This window comes from Mytilus galloprovincialis, chromosome 14 (genome assembly GCF_965363235.1).
Source record: "Mytilus galloprovincialis chromosome 14, xbMytGall1.hap1.1, whole genome shotgun sequence".
Classification (NCBI taxonomy): Eukaryota; Metazoa; Mollusca; class Bivalvia; order Mytilida; family Mytilidae; genus Mytilus; species Mytilus galloprovincialis.
Genome location: NC_134851.1, coordinates 67,930,179 through 67,949,612, shown reverse-complemented (window position 1 = coordinate 67,949,612; position 19,434 = coordinate 67,930,179). Strand labels below are relative to the sequence as shown.

General features: G+C 32.7%; 1 protein-coding gene across 1 annotated transcript; it reads left to right on the top strand.

Annotated features, from left to right (window-relative positions):
- The first annotated feature begins 8,900 nt into the window (after positions 1 to 8,900).
- On the top strand, positions 8,901 to 18,093 carry LOC143058523 (uncharacterized). The gene is made up of 10 exons (XM_076232029.1): positions 8,901 to 8,994; positions 10,694 to 10,740; positions 12,319 to 12,361; positions 13,252 to 13,463; positions 14,141 to 14,298; positions 15,314 to 15,465; positions 15,931 to 16,012; positions 16,207 to 16,384; positions 17,313 to 17,355; positions 17,711 to 18,093. Exons 2-10 carry the CDS (start codon positions 10,702 to 10,704, stop codon positions 17,971 to 17,973), a joined length of 1,170 nt encoding a protein of 389 aa, XP_076088144.1. The 5' UTR covers positions 8,901 to 8,994; positions 10,694 to 10,701; the 3' UTR covers positions 17,974 to 18,093.
- Positions 18,094 to 19,434: the final 1,341 nt, after the last annotated feature.

Sequence of the window (19,434 nt, the reverse complement as noted above, 5' to 3'; positions counted from 1 at the left end):
ACAAGACTTCTAAGATTTCTAAAGGTCGTAGAAGTCCCAACAATGGATTGATATCAATACTCATCAATACAATCTTAATATTAATCATCCATAACTTTGAAATTAGAGTTACAGATAATTTGCTTAAGCACGTAGACTAAGACTTTGGTTGACTTGCATGCAAGGATTTTATAAACGTTCGCTCAAGCATTGAAATTAAGGTTGTAAACGTTTAGTAACTAGTTTAGGCAAAGTTAAACCTGTATATATCTTATTTATATTTGATTGGACATTATCAAAATCAAATTCAAAGTTAATACAAACAATGTAGTCAAGCCAACCAATCTTTATTCTACACGGATTAGGAAATTGGCTCTAATTTAAAAGTGATTTTTATAATTACCAATAACACTTCCATCCACCATAATTCAAATGCCGTGTATCCAATGTATTCAGTTATTTATGTTTGTTTCTCTACTCGTAATTTGACATTCAAATTGGCAATGGTTTGTTATTGAGGATAATTCTTGCTTAAATTTTCAGTTTAAATCGGAGTGATCGGCAAGTCAGTTGAAATGTTGGACATATGCGCAAGCTTGATCGTAAACAAACTGCTCACGATCATCAACTGTTGGATCTATTTCTGTTTTTCAACTTTTTTTAATTGACAAATTTGTTATTTTACATGTATTACCCCTGCTGAAGTTTCAGTTTCGTACTTTCTTAACCCTGATTAGATAGGGTTTAGTTTCGTATTTATATGTACTAGTAAGGGTCTGCATTTTTTCACTCCATACAAGGCAAAAAGTTGCATATACATGTATTGTATGGAGAAAAGGGGAATATGTAAAGAGACCACAACCCGACCAAAGATCAGATATCAGCCAAAGACCACCACTTCCTTCTGTCTCGCAACACCAACTTTTTTGGGTGCATTAATATTGTCTTGTTTTTCGAACGATAAGTTTATTTTTCTCATTTAAATGCCAATGAAAAACGTGCTTCTTAGAGCGCTAGCTGTATGTATATCCATGAACTGTGAAGTAATGCGCAATTGGTATTTCTTTTGAGTATCAGAAATGGGTCTAACAATCCACATTTTCTTCAGATTTTAGTTAAAATACGCACTTAGAGTTTATGATTGAAAATCTACGGCGTAGTTCTCGAAATTGGACACGAGCTTTCAATTGTAAAACAAGTTTGTCCATGGAAGTCGCCAATGTTTAAAAGGGCAATTTAATCTAGGTAGAAAAATAACAAGTCGCTTGATGGAAACTTTGAACTCTAATGTTACTTTATAACGTTTTTGCTGCAAGTTGTCATAATCAAACCTTTCTATATGTAAATATAAACCAATACAACAATAAAAACGACATATGCATCCAAACGTTTTCTTTAGAATAGTGGGGCTCCTACTAAATCGATCAAAACTGTCACGGAGCAGCGATCAAAAATGTTAAATAAACATCGAAAAACCCATCGTTACTACCAGAATTTTCACATGTACCTTTTCTGATTTATAGTCTTACCTGTCTGAAAGTTTAAAAGTCATTGTCCCAGTAGAAACCAAAATATATTCATTCTCTCAATGTCGTATATTTTAATTGACTGTACAATCGCTTGCAAGCTTACTGTACAATCGCTCGGAGCTTTCCTGTACAATCACTTGGAGCTTTCCTTAGCCCAATTCATTAAATACATTACATATGCGTTTCATTGGTTGTTCCTTGTCTGTTCTATTGTATTTGAAATGAAAATAACACGGATTCAGTCATTTTGCCGATTAAAAAAGATAGTTAACAATCTATCCCGGACACATTTCTGAAGGTGTCTATATCAGAGAAAATCAACATTCGAATAATAAGCATACAAGACAAAATAAAAGGACAGTACAAATGTCAAGAAATCACTAAAAAAATAGTGCTCGTAAAAAATGAATAATCAAAAAGATGACTAGCTTCTCCGTAAGGGTAATAATATTTTGAAGTTTACTTAATTTATTTATACCAACAGTTTAAATTAAAAATATATATGTATTGACAACAAAGGATGTTTCAGCAAAGCTTTCCTGGTCAACTTAAATGCAAAATTTTGGTCAACAAAAACTGAAAGGAAGTAGAAATATCTTAATTGGCTTGATTTGTTTGACGTGAATTAAATTATTAAAAATATTCTATATAAAAACTTGCTGAGCACTGATTTTTTTCGGATGCAGTTTAAATTAATGACACAAATGTCATTTAAATTATTTTGTATCATCATATTTTCGTTATATATACAATGTAGCTTGTAGTTAAAACATATTGTATTTGAAATATATGTAACAGAAATTACGATTGCAGTAATACACAAAGGGATTCAGAATAATGTTGTTGTTATATCAATCTCATTTGTTAAAACAGAAAAAAGAAATGTCTGTTTTTACATGGTTAAACCATGTCATAATGATATGTGTTCCAATGATGTTACAAATCGGAGATAAAGAAAAAATTCAATGCATTATTAGCCAAAAAGCGAATTGATATTTTAATGGAACATAAAAATTTCTAGTTTGGTTTTAACACGAGTCCCAGTTTTCGGAGGACTGAGCGCTCACAAACATATTTAACCCCGCCACTATCTTTATGTGTCTATCCCAAGTCAGGAGCCTAGCTGTTGTTCAGTGGTTGCCGTTTGTGTTCATATCTGTCATATATGTTTTTCCGCAAGTATTTTGTTATGAATAAGGCCGTCAGTTTTTGAAATTTAATTGTTTATTATTTTTAATGTCGGTACCTTTTATACCCGACTATAACTGCTTACATCCACTTCATTTAAACTTTGTGGATAGTAGTCTCATCGGTAGTTATACCACATCACCTTATCTTCATATTGAAATAGAAATATTTTTATTTTTATCCATCTGATGAGATAAGACTTTTTCAACTGATTTTTATAGTTCGTTCTTATATTGTACTGATACACCACTGTCCCAGGTTAGGGGGGATCTCGCTAACATGTTTAAACCCGCCACATTATGTGTGTATGTGCTTGTCCAAAGTCAGAAGCCTATAATTCAGTGGTTGTCGTTTGTTTATATGTTACATATTTGTTTTTCTTTCATTTTTGTACATAAATTAGGTAGTTAGTTTTCTCGTTTGAATTGTTTTACATTGTCATTTCGGGGCCTTGTATAGCTGAATGTGCGGTATGGACTTTCCTCGTTGTTGAAGGCCGTATGGTGACCTTTAGTTGTTAATGTCTGTGTCATTTGGTCTCTTGTGGACAGTTGTATCATTGGCAACCATATCACATCTTCTTTTTTTTATATTTGATAAAATGTTGTTCGAACTCAAATTAACTGTGTGATACTGCTTTTCATTATGAAGAAATTCATAAAATATAAGGATTTTGTGTTTTCTTTGTCATTTAAACAAAAACTCACACCCTTATCATTGATACATCATATGGAGCAGGATCTGCTAACCCTTCCGGAGCACCTGAGATCACCCCTAGTTTTTGGTGGGGTTCGTGTTGTTTAATTATTCTTTAGTTTTCTATGTTGTGTCATGTGTACTATTGTGTGTCTGTTTGTCCTTTTCATTTTTAGCCATGGCGTTGTCAGTTTATTTTCGATTTATGAGTTTGACTGTCCCTCTGGTATTTTTCGTCCCTCTTTTATCATTAAGAGAGCTTTGTACCTCCAGTAGAAAAGCTAGGTTTAATTCACTTTTTTCTACATAGGAAATTTCCGTAGTCTGTTTCCCGGCCGTTATTGAAATTCTTGTTAATATTTGTATATTCCGAAGGCATACTGAATGTTTTACGGAGGGGACCAACCTATCATTTGCGAGACCAACTGCTAATAAAATTAAAGAATGCCAATGCGCACAGATTCGTGCCATAAATTTTTCCCATAAACCGAACTGCCAAAGCATCGACTGCAGAAAAACATTTAAAGCACTAACGTTTCAACCGTATAATTATTGCCAATCCCATTATAATGAGTGGAAAAAAAGACAAAATCAGAAGGCAAAGCAGAACCAAAAACGAATTTGTTGACCTTTCTTAAAATTATTTTGGGATTTTTTTGTTACAGGCAGTCATTGCTATTGAAGGTGAAACATTCATTGGTAAGGGAAAAACCAGGGTCTCGGTGTATGCCTCATGATTAGAACATTAAAAATGACTCAATCAATTCAACTTTCGAACTGTCAATGTTTTTTCAACAATGGAGTCATGAAAGAAATTTCTGCTTGTTTAACAAAAAATGCATGTTTAAAAATGGGAATTAAATAGAATAATCTAGTGTTGCGTTTTTAAAGTCGGTCTGTATATTTGTATATGTTTCATCAAAATATGATCTTTTTAATTGTCCTTCGGAATATGCACTTTATTTCTTAGTTTGGTCTATCAGATACAAAAGGCAATATGGGCCACTCACTACCTTCGGTATATCAATAAATAAACTCATTTATTCTATATTGAAATTATTTTAGTAGGTTTCTCTATATGAATTGGATTTTGAATAAAAAAGCATATTCACCTGAGAAAGTGTTATTCACCGCGCTAAACGTCACGCGCTTTTACATGCAACGTTATGGTAAAATGTTTCGTGTAAAATTTGTTTCGGTATATGTTTGTCATTAAATACATTTTCTTTTCTCGGAATATGGAATATAACAATTACTGTCTTTTGTTTCGGTAAATATGGGGTTTTATTGACTTTTGAAAAACTGATATTCACTTCGGCCGTCGGTCTCAGTGAATATCATTTTTTCAAAAGTCAATAAAACCGCATATTTACCTCATCAAAAGACAGTAATTGTATAATATTTCAAGATTACAATTTTGTACGCTACTAGACGCGCGTTTCGTCTACTCAAGTCTCATCAGTGACGCACAAATAAAAAAAGTTATGAAGGGCAAATTAAGTAGGACATTAAAGTGCATTGAGGACTCAGAATTTCGAAAGGTTATGTGAAATACAGCGAAAGAATTAATAAGCAAAATATAGAGGCATTTCATGAATTGAATAATTTTAAGGTGTACATGTCTGTTAGACGGATTTCATTTGACCATGACTTCATTTTCCCTTTTCTATTTGTCAATATTAAGTTTTTATGGTTTCTACTGTTCATTAGATACTAAATTGTGTACAACTTTGACCTCAGCAGAGCTATAGAAAACAGTACATTAGGGTATAATACTGTCCGATTCCCTCTGAGTGTGTTTTACAACAGAAACCCCTTCTGTCATGTATTACAACCCGTATCTAAATGTTAAGGCCACGTGCGGCGGGATAGTAAGAGCACCTGCATACCTGTTAATATGCGTCAGGATAGGGTTTATAGAATAAATAAGCAAGAGTCAAAATTACAGAAAAATGGGCCAAAATTTAAATAAAGAAAACAGTTGACAAACAACAATTCAAATAAGAATAATGGGTTGCTTATTTGAAAAATATAAAGAATACTCCAAACTTACTCGAAAAATTCCGTAATACTTAATGAATGGCTATTATTTATTTTGAAGTTATTGACCCATAAAATTAATTTTGACTCTTCACATTGAATAATCCGCGAAGCGGATTATGTAAAATGTGAAGAGTCAAAAATTAATTTTATGGGTCAATAAATTCAAAATAAATTATTGCCATTCATTATAAATAAATTTCTATCAAAAATAAGGCTCAAAGAACTTTTTATATTCTTTATATTAACAATAACAACGTACACACATGTTGGCGTATGAATACACAACGTTAGAGTGGGCGTGTTGCCATTAAAATTGACAACATTGATAATAAAACTAATACTTTTAACCAATCAGAAGACAGTGAATACACCAAATTTATTTATATGTACATAAGAGGTATGTTTGTATTCATATTGCGAAAACAAAATAATTTATAATTAATCTAAAATATGCATCAAATATTTGCCGATGGATTTTAAAAGTGAAACAAATATACCTGTGCATTTGTATCATGAATGAAACTCATTAAGGCAGCAACCATTTGATTTTCTGGGGGAAAGGGGGGGGGCTATGGATTTTTTCCTCGGACAAACTTTTTTTTTTCGCATTCGGCGAAAAACAATCAATTTTTTTGGCGACAAGTCGAAAACAATTTTTTTCTTTCAATTTTAGCATTACATATAGTGGCAGCTGAGGGTCAAACAAACAATTTTTTTCCTCAGGGTCAAAAACAAATTATTTTTTTCTCCAAAAACTGGAAACAAACTTTTTTTCCAAAAAAAATCCATAGCCCCCCCCCCCCCCCCCCCCCCCGCCCAGAAAATCAAATGGTTGCTGTCTAAATACTCCACTGGACATTAAAAATGAAACAAAAACATATAAATGTTTTACCACAGAAACCTCATGAAATATTTGCAGCTATATGAAATTAGTGTCCAGCATACAGTATGCAGTTATTGAAACTATAACTATAGGACGTACTATGCAATGGTAGTAGCACTCTTCCTCTTTTATTTTTGGAAAGAAACAAATTGCCTTACAGTGCTTGAATCCATTCGTCTCAACTCGGCCGATTCCGTACCCTCATCAGAGAGTAGCGGATTCTACCGAGGATTGCCGAATGTGTTTGAATCATCAACAAGGCTGTATAAATTGTATTTGGAATTCTACACCATCTTGTAACACTGCTTTCAATTTATAAGCAAAAACAAGTATAATAGCTTATACGTATATACTGACAAAAAATTTCAGATATATTATATTGAGGTAAAACTATACACCCGATGGTATGTTTGTTTTTTTATTCATAGCACTATTTAAATATAGTGAAATATTTTTCAGATGCTTGGATAACATTTTGAATGGACAGAACATAATTTTATTAATAATGGATAAATTTATTTTATTAAAGTGTCACGTTTTGATCTTACACAATAGTAAAATATTTACATAAGTACAATCACATAAAAAAAAGATCAACACCCAGCCTAAAAAGACTTGTGAGACACTGTTATATACATATAAAACAGCTCAATCACACAATGTAAAAATAGAAATAATATATAAAAAAACTTGCAAACCTGATAAATTAAACGGACTAATAAAAATTAGATTTTAAAGAAATGTAAGAATGTTAAATACACCTAGTTTAAAAATTGCGTCTAACGACTAAAACTGTGACAAAATTATGGGTAAAACTGCGATAAGAATAAAATATTTCTATATATTATAATTTAGAATTAATAAAAGTCATAGAAAAAAGAAAAGTAAATTGAATCATCAGTATATTTAAACCACTTTCAACAAATTAATAAAACATCTTCATTCAATACATTTATTTTTATTGCCAAAGGGTAGCTTGTTTGAATCTAACCAACTCAACACAAACAAAGTTGTGTGGCGCTAATACGCTTAGGAAGCTACCATTTGATTTTTATGGGGGGGGGGGGCAAGGATGAAATTTGAAAAAAATAGGCAGGACAGGAGTTTTGAGTTAAAAAAAAAAGGCAGGATGAGCAACTTGGTAAAAAAAACGGCAGGATGACAATTTGTGTAAAAAAAAGTCAGGATAAACTAGTAAAAAAAAAAGGCAGGACCGAATAGAGTAAAAAATTAAAAAGGCAGGACAGGGATTACAACTAAAAAAAAGCAGGACAAAATTTTTAATCCTAGCCTCCCCCATAAAAATCAAATGGTAGCTCCCTTACGTAGATGTAATTTATTTACTTAATAACTAACGAATTAATTTACTATGACGAGATAACTTTTTAGAAATGATGTCCAAAATGAAATTGGCCTGTTTAATTCACTGAACGGATCATCATTTTAAAATTGTGAAAGGTAAAATTAATGGAACAAATTTTTCTTTAGATACTTTTTTCATTTATCAAACGGATTCCAAGAATAAAAGCCCATGCTTTTTTTATATTGTACTAAACAAAAAAAATTTTAAATAAAAAAAAAGGTGTGACTTTAACGGTGTTTTTAGTGGACTTTAGTGGAACTTGGTATTGTGAACTTAAACGGCGTTTTACTGTGGACTTCAGCGGAGGTCGTTTTGTGGACTTTAGCGGAGGTCATTTTGTTGACTTTAGCGGAAAATTTTTAACGGTGCCACAAGCGTGCATTTCATTGATAAACTGACGAAGACGATGCTCCAATGTTAGGGGCAACCATTAAATTCAAGGTAGTGAGGCAAAGTTTTTTGTCTGGGTCAGAAAAAAACATCGTACTGAAAAAGCGTTAAAAAGTTCGATCATTTTTTATTGCGTAATACAATTTTGTAACGGTAATTGTGTCCGTTTTTTCGCAAAGGTTTGCGTTTTGTTACAAACTTTTAAGGTTTGCGTAATTCTGCAAACTTAAGGCTTGCTTTTTTTGCGCAAAGGTTTGCGTTATAACACAAAACATAAGAAATTGCATAACGAAAAATTGCATGGCGCTAATACATTTTGTAATACGCTTTCGTAGATTTTTTTTTTAATTAATCCATTTTTTGAAATACAAGGCAGCACAAAGTTTCAATTTAGAAATAAATAGGATATTCCTGTACCATATGTACCAAGTGAGGAATATTTCAGTTGTTTTCCATTCGTTTTCCGTGATTGGGCTTTTTATTTTTTCGATTTGTTAAGGGATTTTCTGTTTAGAATTTAATTTCATTGAAGTTCGATATATTTTCTTTTTTCATGGCAAAAATAAGCATTGTTTAGGAGGGGTTCACCCCGACAAGCCCCGCCTGCATCCGCGCCCCTGTTAACATGTTTCTTGATATTGCCGAGTTTTTCTTTTTTGTTTGTTTGCAATAAATAATAATAATTATTGTTAAAAAGTAAAAAAACATTACAAAGTGATTTTTTAAATTTTATATTTCGTTTTTGGTTTAACTGTCTCGGTTGCCTCAAGGGAAGTTATTTTGATAATAGAAATATATCGAACGATACAATTACTTTCCCGCCGCTCGTGGACCTCAAGGTTAAGGTAGCCGGTAGCACTATAAAAGACGAGGGTTGCCTGTTGTATCTCGCACTATTCAGAAGGAGCAGTATCAGAATTAACGTAAGTACAAATAAAGATAAAAAAAAAAAAGAATTAACGTAAGTACATTTCAACTGTCCATTTTTTTGTTTTGGAAAAGATTTAACTAATACGAATTACGTATGACGTCAATTTTGTTATTCGAACAATATTTTAATATAGTACTGTAATTTTTTGTAATGCAAAATAAACAAACACACGAGTTTCTTTTATACGGTCCACTCATTTAGTCAGTTACCATGTCTATTGTCCATTTAAATAATATACTACTCACAACATGTATTGTATCATGGGAGCTTCTCAAACATATTTGGCTACTTAAGTGTATTTTGGCACCTTCTGCAGGTATGAAAAAAATAGCAAAATTCAGAAGTTTATTGGGTTTCGGAAACATTACAGCGAGTTAAAACTTTGGTTGGATTACTTTCTTTGTTTGAACAAAATGTAACCTAAGCCTTGTAATAAAGATTGACATTGACATCTTTAAACAATATAATTTTATTTAAGTATTGAATGCTTCTTTTTGTAAATTTATTGGGGTGTAAAAGCGTTGACCGAAGTACATTTTGTATGAAGCGCGGAAGCGCTTCATTCTAAAAATGTACGCACGGTCAACGCTTTTACAACCCTATAAAGTTACAAAAAGAAGCATTCAATACTTATAACTACATTTTTTTAGCTATGATCACGAAAACACGAATTTTATATATTTTATTATTTAATTCACCTGTGCACTTTATTGTTGGAGCACGTGTTACCACGAATGAAAAGTTGTATTGAGCATTACAACTGCTTACGGAATAACACGTGATGTGCAGTTAGCCAATCAGAATAAAATATTATAATGAAACATACATCTAATGTAATTATATATGCATATTTAAACCTGTATACTATGTCATGATTTGATTGAACGTTATCCCAATTACAATTGTACAATATACAAACAAAGCAAGCAGGCTAACCAAAGCCTTGCTCTACAAGTTTTAAGAAATTAGCTGTAAATGCTTTTTAATTTAATTATCTTGTTCCTGCCATGCCTTAAACTGAGTAAAATGTGTGGTGTAACTGCGGCCATATTTATGTTCATAATATTAGCCAAGGGAAACCTGTTATGATATGACCATATGGTGACTTATAGTTGTTAATTTCTGTGTTATTTTGGTCTCTTGTGGAGAGTTGTCTCATTGGCAATCATACCACTGACATCTACTTTTTATACTTACCAATAAACACCACATGATCTAGACCCTCTGGTATTGTCGTCTGCGATAGAACTCCGATTCGTTTTTTTCAATTTTCATGTCGTAAGGGTTGGGGATTTAAAACATAACTATCTAATTTCTAATCTGTCCTGACCCCATAGAACTCGTGCACGTTTGCTTGCAAAAACACTCATATTTTCCATTGAAATTTTTAAATGCAAAGGCTATATATAAAGAATATAAACGTGTTTAAGGAGGAAAAAAAACGTCACTTTTCATACTTTGTCCTTTGTGCATTAAGTTACACTGAATATTATTACGCGTAGGAGAGTCAATTAGAACTCTCCATCCAAGTCACAATTTGTAGAAGAAAACAAACAACTATAGTTCAAAGTACGGTCTTCAACACGGAGCATTTACTCACACGGAATCAACAATCTATGAAGAGCCCCAGAATGACTAGTGTAAAACCATTCAAACGGGAAAACCAATTTGTTCGCCTATTTCTATTACAGACTCAACAATGTTCGTTTTACAGTTATTGGCTTGTCTACTGCTAACAGTAAGTTGATAATATCATATTGTAGATTCATTATTTTTCGTGGATTTCGTGGGAACAGTTGAAATTTTCTATAGGCTTGTATGCATACTTCAGCAATACCACGAAATTAAATATCCGCGAACATGCAAGTTTTCTTCAATCCCCGAAAGTTGGTATCCACGAAAATAAATAAATCCACAGTAGTTAGATTGTGGGTCTGTCTGTCTGTTTGTCTGTCACTTTTTTTTTTTTTTTTTTTTTTTACAGCAAAACGACTTGATTGTGTAGGTAAAGGTAATATCTTTGGTTAGCTTGCTTTTTAGCTGAACCGTGAAGTCACTATTAAGTTTGGTATACTACCCTCCTTTAGTCGAGTAGACTAGTCCGACAGATACATGCATGTAACCAATCGATCCGTCTGTAAGAAGTAACAAGCGAGCAAGTTATTAGCTAACCAAATATAGTGCCTTTCAAATTCCCTACACACTCCAAAGTCATGATTTGCTGTAAGGCCAACTAAAAAAAAATGTATTTCCTTAATTCCCTATACCCTCCCTATTTTTCAGCTAAAAAGTGTGTTTAGTCACTGTGAAAGTCAGAATGTCATTCTTATAGACTCTATGTTAAACAAAAAGAAAATTTAAAAAAAAACTACCTATCCTTTTTTTCAAAAGGTAATAGGAAACTTTTTTATTTTTTTTTACCTAAGCATTGATCTATACATATGTGCCTTAACTGTATTTATTTGACAATGATTTCAAAATTATATTCATAGAGACGCTTTACCATGCTGAACTAAAAATTCTAGCTTCTGAAGAACATCTATATATATAAAAAAAATTCAAGGCAACTATCTCTAGAGTCATTTTGTTTTAAAATTTCATAAACATGCATGCAAGTTTTAACTTTTACCCAAAGGAAGTATTTTTCCCATGCTTTGTCGGAACTCACAATGACATTTGTATTTTAGCTCTGTCGGGACGATAAAATCAATTGTAATTGCAAAACTAGGATGGATTTTATCAAAATAAAAACTTTTTTTTTTCAAAAACATAGAATAATTGGGATACGAGATAACTTTAAAGGAAACCTGAAATACCAGAATAACAAACTGGTCAGCAACGAGCCAATCATGTATTTAACTTCATTAATACATTGCTACATCTACTTTTATACAGTTTAAAAGATCGCATAAAAGGAAGAGCAAAAATGTGGCCTCTTAAGGAGGTAGACCTAGATTAAGGGAAATAACTCTTAAAATCATCAGTACGTTTGTATCAACCATTATCAAAAATATATTCTAAGCTTCTAGGTTACATAGATTTTTTTCAATCTGTTTCAGGTACATGCTTAAAATACATTGATGAACTTGACTTTTACAAACGCTTAACTGATTTAAAGAGTTATCTCCCTCAACCAAGGATAGTCTTTTACTACAGTTTCAATCTATATGAAATGTACTACAGAGGCAGAGGAATCTAAAAATATGGTCTTCTAACACTGACTTTTGCTTGATACAGGTGCTCATTTAAACAGGTTTGACTGTATATATTGTCGTGTTTACAAACTCTGTAAATTCATAAGTGTCTGTATTTTTAGGTTGCTGTCAGATCTTCTGTACCGACAGGCTACATTTTGGATGGTAAGTAATATATATTCACGTCAGAATTTTAAAAATGATTTAAATTTGATTATAAATACAAGTTGGAAACGGCACAATTTTGAACTAGAATACGCTTTCATATGCGGATTAATGCACGATTTTTGGAAGAACAATCGAGAGCTAAAAGATGCCAATAGACTTTTCAAAGTCGTTAATAAACTTGCAACGTCATGGCAAAGTTGAAGAGTTGTTTTGTTTTGTTGTTTTATCATATTATTTTTTCGTTCATTATGTTTTAGGGAGCTACCATTTGATTTTTATGGGGGGGGGGGGGGGGGGGGGGGGGGGGGGGGGGGCTAGGATGAAATTTGAAAAAAATAGGCAGGACAGGAGTTTTGAGTAAAAAAAAAAGGCAGGACGAGACACTTGCAAAAAAAAAAGTCAGGACGACAATCAAGTTTAAAAAAAAGTCAGGATAAACTAAAAAAAAAGAAGGCAGGACCGAGCAGAGTGAAAAATAAAAAGGCAGGACAGAGATTACAGCTAAAAAAAAATGCAGGACAAAATTTTTCATCCTAGCACCCGCCCCCCCCCCCAAAAACTATCGTACATGTAGGAATTTTTAAACTTGGGTTTATCTTTTTTCCATTTTCGTATTTTCTCATTCTATTCCAGCTATTTTCCTTATGCATGTAGTATAAAGGTTTGATTGGCTTGCTTGCATTGTTTTATATAACCGTTTGCTCGTGCATTTTAATTTATTTCTAAATTCTATAATCAACAGATACTTTTGGGTTTAGCTTGTATGATGTTATTGAATGATTGAACAAACATTCATACAAAAAAAGCAAGCAAGCCAAACAAAACTTTAAACTAGTACAGACATTAGGAAAACAAATGTAATACTGTGTCGTGTTTTTGTTTTATAGTTTCACAATTTTGTGGCGAGATCTCCAATCGTGATGACTTTTCTGGAAAAGGAGCTAACGTGACCATTAAATCTGATCTATACGTCCAAGCACAGATCAAGTGTCGGCAAGGTCTCGTCACGCTCAACCCAATTAATGAAACCAATACTGAAACCACCCTCAATCTCTGTTACACCAACGATACGGTCAACGGTTGTCCATGTGAATTCAATGTAAGTAGACTTCTTGGACAGTTGCTTTTTCATACATTTTTCTTTAACTATCATACTTTGACACTTTCCCCATTCCCTTTCTCAATTATATTGTTTAAACAAAATTTTGTAATGGGGCCGAATAAAATATGGTGTTTACTTTTAAATCTTAAAAAAATATACTAGGGATTTTTTTTTTTTATTTTACCTTTTATTTTTCATCGGCTATAGGAAGAAATTCACACTAAAACGGTGCTAATTGAAAAAATTATCAAAACGTCTTAATTTATACCAGGCTTCCTAAGCTTAAATTATAGGATCGATAGGGAATAAGACGAGCATTTTTTTTTTTTATATTTGGACTATCTTGCAATATATTTTATTGGATATATTTCTTTTGTTTGTGAAATGTATTTTGTGTATAAATACATCTTTTATTCATATAATTTGCCACTAACTTAATTGTTATTAGAATTTATATGACAATTTGTAAAATATACGACTGAATGAATGCATATTTGAGGAAAGCAATGTTGGTAGTAAAGTCTCGTGCTAAACCTCGCAACTTTGGTGCAAGAAGGATTATCCTATTTACCTAATATAAGCTTCACACTAGACTACAGATTCACCACTGCATTATCTCACTACATAGATATAGGGAGATGTAGTATGATACCATTTACTTTATTTTTCACCAGACACCAGCAAACGGGTCCAATTTCTACTCGGCCGAATTGCAAGTCTTCTGGGCATTTAACAACGGCACATTAATGAATGAATATGAAACCTACACAATTTCCTGCATTTCCGAAGGAAATAAAACTGAAACTGTGGCGTCGAAGACTATAGTCGAAGAGTAAGTCTAGATTTATTTACGTACACATATGAGGCCCCTCATGGGTGTGTTCAAGTAATCTCGTAATCAGAAATGTTTTGCCAATATGATTACGTACAAATATGAGGCCCCCTCATGGGCGTGTTCAAGTAATCTCGTAATCAGAAATGTTTTGCCAATATGATTACGTACAAATATGAGGCCCCCACATGGGCGTGGCGTGTTATGTAATCTCGTAATCAGAAATGTTTTGCCAATATGATTACGTACACATATGAGGCCCCTCATGGGCGTGTTCAAGTAATCTCGTAATCAGAAATGTTTTGCCAATATGATTACGTACAAATCTGAGGCCCCTCATGGGTGTGTCCAAGTAATTTCGTAATAAGAAATGTTTTGCCAATATGATCACATAATCATTTATTATTTTTTTCAACAAGAAATTCAAATTATATATAGTTCTCGAGATCATCTGTTCAAATTATCATGAAATATTTGGTTTGGTAATCAAATAATCATTAAAAATCGCCAAGTAATCGTATCATGCAAACCCCAATAAAGAGACTCTACTGTTTATCGTTGAAATAGCGCATTATTGAAAAGTGAAGTGCATGGACACGTTATAAATGAAGCTCAAATGAACGACACGCTTGGAATTTTTGTAAAATTAAATTGTGGTTACTTTTAAAAGTAAAACCTTTTAGTATAACTCTCATTTGTTATTCTCATTTGTTTTATACCAGCTTTATTCTTATTTGTTATTCCAGTTTCATTCTCATTTCATTATTCTCATTTGTCATTATTCTCATTTGTCATTATTATCATTTGTTATTCTTCTCATTTGTTATTCTTCTCATTTGTCATTCTCATGTCATTATTCTCATCTGTCATAATTCTCATTTATTATTCTCATTTGTCAGTGGTTCAATTTGTTATTTCAATTTGTCATTATTCTCATTTGTTATTGTTCTCATTTGTCATTATTTTCATTTGTTATTATTCTCATTTGTTATTATTCTCATTTGTTATTTTCCAGCTATATTCCCGTAGACAAACAGTTGGTTAAATCTCTCGGCCACGATTATGCAGGAAGTGCAACATTTGAATTGATTGACATTCTTGGTACAGCCATTGGTGATACAGTTGCAATGTCGAAAAAAGTTAGGTTGTTGTTAACTGTCACGACCGGTAAGACCTGTAACATAAGTAAACCTAAATATCATAAAGACCACGGACGTCATTCAGCGAGTTGGACAAGCTTCTTGAGACCAAATGCCCTATATAACAATACCAAGAATAAATGTTAAAATTGTTCCAAAATGGTTTCTATTTTCTAAAATGTATTTTAGGATAAGCAAAAATTCTGAATTGATTGTCAAATAAAAATATCAAGAGTTTTTGATAGTTTTTTTTAATTTATTTTGTTTTGTTATAGATTATAATATAATAAGTAATAACATTTTGGACATATAAATGTTTGTTGTTTCTCATAACTTTTTTTGAGTTCTTTTGTATTGGGCATCCATCATCGCGTTTTTCAAAAGCCCAAGGGATGCATAAATATGTAATAAAATTACCTGGGAACATTTCATAAAAGATAAATAATGATTAGAATTGTAATTTGTAGGACTGTTCTAACTTTCTATTTTACAGCTGACTACCAAGGCGTGATTCCATACGATTGCAGGGCTGTCAGTTATGATCGTGGCACTAGCTACCGATTTCTTCAAGCTGGGTAGGTGTTTAAAATTCATTTTAGAAATTTAAGAAATGTTGGGATTCCAGATCCAACCATAAATAATTTTAAATGTTGCTTTTGGAAATTTCTACATGTATACAAATCAATAAAAATCTTATTTCAAACTACTTGTAACTTCTAAGGGAAGCAATTCCGTCACATACTTAACAAATCTTTTTAATTTTTTTTAGATGTGGAGATGGAACAATCATTCCAAAAAATGTAGGTTTCACAACCAAAACTCTTGGAGGTAACATAAAAACCGCCACCAGTCCATTCTTTAAAGTATTCAAGTTATTGGAAACTACACAAAGTGGTGGAATCTCTTACGAATGTTCATTTACAGTTTGCAACGCCACCTGTGACGGGGTAAGATATGAAGAATTGTTCACTTAACTGCTTTTGCACGTGACCATTTCAGTTCTTAGTTGGTTATTGCATGTATATGCAACGCAATAATTTGCATTCAATGCAGGCATTTATTTACAGCCCATGGCAGTGAGTGAGTGTGTAGGTAAAGGTTATATCTCTGGTTGGTTGCTTGCTAGCTGAACCTTGGATAGATTAGGTCAACTACCTTCCTTTAAGAGTAGACTAGTCGGACAGAGAACCAATATATCTGTCTATTGGACTAGGCAACTTCGAAAAATAGGGAAAAGTATACCTGACCTAATAATGTCTTCACTGTTTAGCAAAGCAAGCAACCAAAGATATTACGTTTACCTTCACACTCAAATGCAATCTGCTGTAAGAATTTAAAAGTTTCTTTTTTGTAAATTCATTGGTGTAAAAGTGTTGACGGAAGTCCAATGTGTAATCTAAAAATAAACTCACTATTAACACTTACCATCCTATGTAATAAACTAAAAGAGCATTCAATGCTAACATAAAAAATGCATTTCTTACATTATTTCAAATCGATACTTTTTAAAATATTTAAAGACTGCTCTTTAAATTATTTCAGCAGATAAATTTTCCTCCTGCAGTCTAGAATACAATCTACTCGAAGAATACTTTTCGATTTTCTTAAAATGTACTTTTCAGCATCTTTGTTAAAGTTTCTTTTTTGTATTCTTGATTTACCGGGTCTTTTAAAGATTACAAACCAGGAAATGCATTGATTTTGGTGTACCGAAGTTTTAAGTAGGAGGGGGGGGGGGGGGGGAAGAGGAGGAGAACACTTCCTAAATTTTCAAAACGAACTAGTTCCAAGAAATATAATGGAGATGATGAATTTAATTTAATTGATTTTTATCGAACAAGATTTTTTTCTGATAGATTTGAATTTCTTTTACAGTCATCATGTGCCTTAAGGAATAAGAGATCAGTTGATTCCTTCGGTAAGTGTTATCTTATCACATTGCATTTGTGAATCAGTAAATAAATGACAATCGCACATTTTACTTAAAGAAGCAGATCTTGGAGAAATTAATATTCAATGGGGTTAAATATGAAGCAAAGTTATAGTAAACTTGCCTTTTTATTTTCGGGGATGCCCTACTAACAATATGTTAATCACAATACGTGTACTGTGAGTAATATCTTGTATATAGATTTTAAAAAGAATTGCTAAATCTAATGCTTTCTGGTCTTATTAGCTTTTATAAATTGTTTTTTTGCTGATAGATATGTTATTGAAATTTTTTTAGAATTGTCCCCTTTATATATTAATTATTCGAAACTATGTTTTTACAGCTGAGATAGAAGAGCAAGAGAAAGTGAAGACACCATTGTACCATATTCAACGCTTAGAAGATCGTGTGGAAGATCGTCTAGACCAATCACGACAGGAACTTAGCGACCTGAAAATGGATACTCGTCTGAAGATTGCTTCCCTTGAAATCGTTGGCATCGGAGCTGTTGCGTTGTTATCACTTGTAATCGCTACATATTCCTGTATCAGAGTGGAACAGAAACGCCAACGTGAAAAAATGGGCGCAAAGATGTCTTCCGCATAATGTGCTTGAACTTTTTGTTATATTCTTTGTTAACATTTAATTGTTACATTGTTTGTTTTCTTTGTTCAACATTAATTGTTACAATGATCGATCCTTCTGAATAAAATATGGTGCATTTTAGATTATTTTTTCATGACTTAAGACCAATCTTGGTCGTCAGTTTTTTGGTTTTCGGTTAAGCCAGGTTTCACTGTATTATTAATATGAAGTGGTCTGATTAGTTTTCTTCACTCCATTATACAAGGTCAAAAGCTTGTTTCCAGTCTTTCAACACTAACGTTTTAAAGTGCATTTGTAGAAAATTATCCGTTAAATGTTCATCACGCAATTGCCAATGAAAGAAGATGTGGTGAGAGACAATTTTTTAAGTCACAATTTGTAAAAGTACTAGTACACCATTATATGTCAAAGTACGGTCTTCAACACCAGACCTTTCGAAGTTGGCTCTGCCTTGTACGGAACAACACGCTATAAAGGGCCCCTGCTCAAAATGAAAACCACCTATCTTGTCTATATAAAAACAAACGCTTGTGAACCACAGCAAACGACAATTGCTGAACATCAGGATTCCTGACTTGGTACGGGTCAAACAAAAACAGCAGGTTTTAAGACGTGCTTCTAGCATTATACGATTCCTTACTTGGGACGGGTGCAAACAAAAACGGCAGGTTTAATCGTTTAAAGACGTGCTTCTAGCATTATCTTCTTTAAATGTTAGTAATGTTATATTGATATTTCCTTTGGAGTATTCTCCAGAAATGCAATTTATAAGTTTATTGAAAAGCAAACATTCTTGTCTTTTATCCGCAATGGACCAGAAATCAACATGTTGAATATGTTATGGACAAAAAACTAATCCTGATTCTACAAGACAAAAAAAGAAAATATGTCGTCAAACTGCAAGTACTCCTACAAGGATCTTATTAATCGAGCACGTGGTCTTGCAATTTTGGGCATGCTGAGAAATTTACAAAAACGACTGATGCAGGCACGTCAAGGTGTAACATCCCCTGTAAGTCATTGTTAAAATAGAATATAACTTGAACATGATGGATACATGTAACATGATATACATGTTGTACCTCTTATATATGATAAAAACTCTGTATGCTAGACGTACATTCCGTCTACTGCAGTCTCATCAATGACGCTCGAATAAAACAAAAGTTGGAAAAGGTCAAATGACGTAGGACGTACATGCCTGTAAGGTGTACACGTCTGTAAAAAAAAGTTGTAAAAAGGTCAAATATAGTAGGACGTACATGCATGTAAGGTGTACACGTCTTTAAGGCGGGTTTCCTTTCAGCATGACCTCAATTTTACTTTTTTTTGGTTTATTTATCAATGTTAAGTTTTCATAGTTTCGACTGTTCATTAGATACTACATTGAATACGCAACATATCGACTGTTTTGGTGTATAGAATGAATAGTTTTAAATGTACATATTTCTCAGTCATGTC

Coding starts and splice junctions, on each gene's coding strand:
- LOC143058523 (XM_076232029.1), top strand. CDS start 10,702: ATGTTCGTTTTACAGTTATTGGCTTGTCTACTGCTAACA. Junction 10,741..12,318: donor TGGCTTGTCTACTGCTAACA/GTAAGTTGATAA, acceptor CTGTATTTTTAG/GTTGCTGTCAGATCTTCTGT. Junction 16,013..16,206: donor TACCGATTTCTTCAAGCTGG/GTAGGTGTTTAA, acceptor AATTTTTTTTAG/ATGTGGAGATGGAACAATCA.